Source organism: Limulus polyphemus, unplaced genomic scaffold, assembly GCF_000517525.1.
Source record: "Limulus polyphemus unplaced genomic scaffold, Limulus_polyphemus-2.1.2 Scaffold478, whole genome shotgun sequence".
Taxonomy (NCBI): domain Eukaryota; kingdom Metazoa; phylum Arthropoda; class Merostomata; order Xiphosura; family Limulidae; genus Limulus; species Limulus polyphemus.
This window is the reverse complement of record NW_013666088.1, coordinates 176894-182771: the sequence shown is the minus strand read 5'-3', so window position 1 is coordinate 182771 and position 5878 is coordinate 176894. Positions and strand designations below refer to the sequence as shown.

The 5878-nt window shown below is 32.9% G+C and overlaps 1 protein-coding gene across 1 annotated transcript in view; it reads left to right on the top strand.

The window, feature by feature from the left end:
* LOC106458509 (gamma-aminobutyric acid type B receptor subunit 2-like) overlaps positions 1-5878 on the top strand; it is a 268856-nt gene that overhangs the window by 184459 nt on the left and 78519 nt on the right. Inside the window, exon 2 of the mRNA XM_022384745.1 lies at positions 1907-2047. Within this exon, the coding sequence (XP_022240453.1) occupies positions 1907-2047 (141 nt within the window). The remainder of the gene's footprint in view (positions 1-1906; positions 2048-5878) is intronic.

The following is a 5878-nucleotide window of genomic DNA, read 5'->3' as shown; positions in this document are numbered from 1 at the left end:
ATAAAGCTGTATGCTTTCATTTTCTAGTTCAATGTGTAATAAAATTACTTAATACAACTCTTTTTTTATCAGGCCATAAAGAAAGCTAATAATAAAAAGTGGGAAAGCAATAAAAACAAATACTCGAATATATAATCGTACCTCACAATCAATATTATTGCTACCTGCCGATATTTATTTATAATCAAAACTTATAAATAACACTTTCTATAATGTGCTGATAACAGTGTTACTACCAACTCATATATGTCTATTTTATTCTTTAATAATTAATACAATGTATGGTCTTGAGATTTTCAGACATATATATATATATCACAAATCACCTGTAAAACTTACTGATAAAAACTGATAAACTATATACAATAATATATATATATAAATCAAGTATGAAGTAAGACGCAGCCATTGTTTAGTGTTCTTCTATATTTGTATATTTAATCTAATAATTTAGTAATTCCTAGAACAATGTTTTAACCATAATTATAATAGATAATTCTACAATTGAGTGTTGCCCATTAATAAGCGTTTTCAACCTCTTTATAGTTTTGACCTTTACAGAGGGTTGATTATTTTATATTAAAACAGTTTTAAATATACAAATGAGCAAGTCACTAACAGCTAGAGTCGATATTCCACCGCTGTGAAACGGGTTGTATTACAGTTACATTTTAACATTGTTTAAATTTCCAGATAGTGTGATGCCACCAAAAATTAGCGCTTTTGGAAAAAGTGAATAATATCTCTAACTGACGCAAAACATTCATACATTCAGATCAATAAGATGCGTTCAGATTGACTACTTAACGGGGATACACCTTGTACTTAATGACATTGGAAAGTGAAGAACAATTAATTTGGGGTACTAGAAAAAGTCCTGCAAAGTGCGGTGTCTTGTAACAGGTAAGAATCCACGAACATAAATGTCAGTGCCAAAAGCCGTCCACGTGCTCCAGGCAACAGTACGCAACACAATCATGAAGGAGTGGTGTGCTTTCGAATATGGCAGCCTTACGACGGAGTATTTTGTAATGGAAACTATGCTGCAGGATTATTGTCAAGATACATAACTGGACATGGTGTTTTGAATTGTAATAATGTGTTAAGGCTCTAGATTTTTATTCGAACGTACCTAACCGCTTTATACCTTATTCTCCAATCATTTTGATGAACCTTGAAAAGTATGCATTGAAATTGAAAAAAAAAAAACAACAACAAGGAACCACATAATATTTTACAATAACTTGTTTTGCTAGTGGAGAAACTTTTATAGTTTTGTATCATCGGATTATGACTTATGACTGTGTACTTAAATTGATACTCAAGCTTCACTAAAAATTTACAGTAGTATGATATAAGTATTATAAGTAAAAGGGCTGAAAGGTTCTACATATAATGTCTGTTTTATTTCCAAACTTTACCACTCCTCTAAAGTTGTGCTGAAACATCTTCATTAAAACCTTTATCTGTAATTCTAATGTATTGTATAAAGTTAAACAAACATCCCACTGTTTCTCATTTTTAAAAACATTTTGCGCTTTGATCTAATTACAGAAGAAATTGACCTTTTCCTTATGTGTTATTACTTGATTCTTAGAAGCTATTTTCAGATGCTTAGATAATGGCAAGACTGTTAGCTCACCTCCTGATGACTGTTAGTTCACCTCTTGGTGACTTCTAGTTTACCTCCTGGTGACTGTTAGTTCACTTCTTGGTGACTTCTAGTTTACCTCCTGGTGACTGTTAGTTTACCTTTTGGTGACTTCTAGTTTACCTCCTGATGACTGTTAGTTCACTTCTTGGTGACTTCTAGTTTACCTCCTGGTGACTGTTAGTTTACCTCTTGGTGACTTCTAGTTTACCTCCTGGTGACTGTTAGTTCACCTCCTGGTCTTTTTTTTTTCAGTGTGACCCAGCAGTTGGAATGAAGAACTTTTTCGATATGCTTTCCAGAAAGACTCATAAAGTAGTTGCCCTCTTTGGTGCTGCCTGTACTACCGTCACAGATCCAATCGCCAAAGCAGCTCAGTTTTTCCAATTAGTACAGGTAAAGCAATGGAACATTATTACTATTATTAGACATACTTGTAATGATACTGTGACAATTTATTAGTATTAGTAATATTTTATGTATACAACAGTGTGTTTGTTTGAAGTTAAGTACAAAGTTATCACAGGTATCGAAACCAGGTTTCTAACGTTGTAAGTCAGCAGACATACTGTTGTGCCAGTGGAGGGCGTATAGAACAGCTATAGCAAATATATAAAAAATAAATCGAATCTGGCGTTTCTTTATTGTGGTGAAGAGATTAAAGTTTAATTCTTAATAGCATCTGTAAGTTCTCTTACCAAATGAGGTAAGAAACTGTAATTTCAATTGTTGTATAAAAAAATCTCGAAGTAAATTGCGTAAAAATCCAAAGTTAAGCACTTACATTTGATTTTACTAAATATTCAAAACTGTAAAATTACCTTGTTAGTTACTTCTAAACTACGTTAAAATCATTTTGCAATATTCTGATGGACAAACATTACAAAACAAGCAAAGTATGTAAAAATGTGCTGCTCATAAGTTGCTGCTACTTAATAAAAATATAACTTTTAATTTTTTGTAATGCAATTTTCACATTTGAAAAGTGTGATCAAATCTTTCCTCCACTGACTGTTTTTGATGTAAATAGACAAAAACAGTTTAGGTGCAAACGAGAAGCTACATCTGTTTATTACTAATAACTCATCGTTTAAATTCATATATATACCAATATAAAATAAGGCTTAAGCAGTAGTTCTGATGTTTGACTGTTTTGGGAATGAAATTATTAATATTAATAGGGTATTAATGGTATTCTACATGTGATGCTGGTGTTTGTTTCAGCAACATAATAGAGTGTGATATTATAATGTGCTACTTACTTAACATTGTCTGTGTGTAGGTACTACAGGAACTATAACGATGAAGGTTATTTAATTATGCTGTTACCTTGGTTACTTAAATCTGTCTCTCCAAACTCGATGCTTCAGGATTATCACGAGAAAGTAATTTGAGTTTTATTGTGTTTTTTAGGTTACTTAGTTATGTTAGTTTGTAGGTATTGCTTCTTCAGTACTGCTGCAATATAGATTATTTGAATACGATATTGTTTTGATTTGGTCAGCACGGGCTAATAAACTTATTTATGTTGGAATGAACTTCACATAAAAATATATTTCTGATTTTTTCTATAATGTTTTATTCTTTCGATACATATTTCCTATTGTAAAGTTCTGGGTGACAGAGATAAGGTATTTGTTGCTGTACTTCCAAACAGTGACCGTCGACCAAATTAAAATAAACACAGTTTTGAATATATATGCAAGAAAACGATATTTACAAAGTTTTACGCTAATGCTATAATTTCTAAGAAACACGAAAACCTGGTTTGACTGAAGTGTATCTTCTATCATATTTTCCTTAATTACTCTATTTTCACAATATCTATCAGGCCTCAACCTTTAGTTGTTTACTTTGCAGGAGAAATACATTTCTTTCAAATCTCTATTTCTAAGCTTACCTCTATTTGTGTCAATAAAGGACAAACGGTTTGTTTCTATATCGCTAATTTTCAAAGGTCTCTGGTTATTGATAGTTAACATTGTGAAATATTGTATCATATTTTGAAATGCAGCGGTATGTATACAAATAAATAGTTATGACAGTTTTTTAATTTTTTTTATATATATGTTGTGCCTACAGTGGAAAGTTGTTGACAATATAGGCCATTACAGAAGAGAAGTTAGCTTAACTGATGAAATCGATTTTACCTTACTGCCGACTCAGTTTCGAAATACATAAACAACTTAAGTTCCAAGTCTTGAACAGTGATATTTCAAATTTCAATTAATTAGTTTGTTATTAAGTAGGAATCCTGATTTATAAAGTTTACATAGCATATCAAGTATAACAATGTCGAGTATTCTTGGGGGGTAATGTGCAATCTGCACATGCTGGTCCTTCATTTAGAGCATGCCCAATAGACCCAGAAATGGTACATATCTGCTTGTGACCAAACTGGGTGTAGTAAAGTCGCTAATAATTTGTTGTTTTTGATATATTTTCTAAATCCCAACAAGACGTCGTTTGTTACTCTTAGGCAGCACTTTCAACGGATCCGAAAGTTTATTGATGTAGCATCAAGTTTATGTTAATGTTCCATAATCTCGTGCACAGGAGATCTCAAATAACCAGATTTTGACTCTATAACTCAGAGCCTATAATCTCTTTTCTTTCAAATCGCGAAGTTTGTCTTCTCAGACACACTTCATTGTACTAAGCTACGGGTCTTTATTTTTGCAGTGGATGTGCATTGCACGTGTTCACGGGATGTATCATGTATACATACTATTCACTGTATAAGTGCCGACTCAGTTAGATATTTCTAACGGAAATATCATCACGCTTTTCTTTATTCTTTTCTCTGCACGAATTCTGCGTAGAACATTTAATTAAACACACAACAACGTTTAACGAACCGCATTGCAGTATCATCATTTAAGTGTTGATGATACTAATGACTAGCTTCTTGATTTCTACTTACCCCATAGTGGGATGGCCATCAGCTTCTTGGTTATGAGGTCCTACCAGTGGTGGGCTCACAACTTAAATTATTGAATCTTGTTTTACGCTCCTCACTTAGACATTTCATGAATCGTTATTACTTCTTCACCAATTGGATTGATGGTAGATTCCAAATTGCTACTGAAATCACAACCAGTCCTTGAGGTTGAGGGCTGTTGACCATAACAGGCGTTTTATCATGGCTGACATCTTCAGTACACTCGATTCACGAGAAAAGATGGTAGTTGGTTCTGGCAGTATGTGTCTTCGTCTATAAGGCTTAGAATTGAACATTGACTGGCTTTTGGATAAAATCATTAAGCTCCAGCTCAGCAGTGATGTTGATGATGTCCCCATTTCAGATACTGTAGAACAATAGTGTAACACGATGTTTTGAAAAAACAATAAGTCAGGTTATGAAAGGCTCAGCTTCCTATTGAGCAATAAAGAGAGTGTCAATTGTAGTCAGCCTGACATATGGATTTCATGAAAAAAGGTTACACAATACGTTACTATCAGTTGTAGCATCAGAACTGCAACAGTATTATCTTCCAGGAAAAATAAGATTTATAATTACGAAAAAACGGTAAAGATAATCCATCCATTGTTCAGTATGGTTAACCAGAAATGAAATAGTACTCATTCATTTACACAATCCTATAAGCCAGGAAAGGGATAGAAGTAACTAAGCCAATCAAAGCTCATGCTAAGCAATTGGAACTCTACCACAGCTCATTCATGCCAAAATAACAAAGTGAATCAGACAGCTCACACCTATATGAGTTAACACCACAGTCTGATTTTCTTCCCTGGCTATGGGATTGTCAGTATAAACAATAACTTCTTTGTTGATTCATGGAAAAGTAAATGACTGCCAGTCTACTAATTACACTTACTTTTTGATTGCTGTTGGTAAGACCAGCGCCTAGTGCTACCTTTATATTTATTTTTAACATTATTATTAAATAATAAATGAATTGCACTATTTTATTACTTGATGTCATAAGTGTTAGCATTTTGTAGTTCTAATATTATTGGTTACTGAAAAGGAATACAACAAGGAAATGACCAAAGGAACATGGCAAGGATTATTTGGATGCCACAAGTTATACATTAAGTGAAAAGTAGACCTTTCACAGTTAAAGATATAGCAACAATTATGTGCCACACACAAAACTGAAATTGCCATTTATAAAGGCAAGTTCAAATACTAACTTTCATTGGTGTAAAATAACCAGTTGTCTTACGAATCAAGGGTTGATAGAAGAACAATCAGTACTTTTT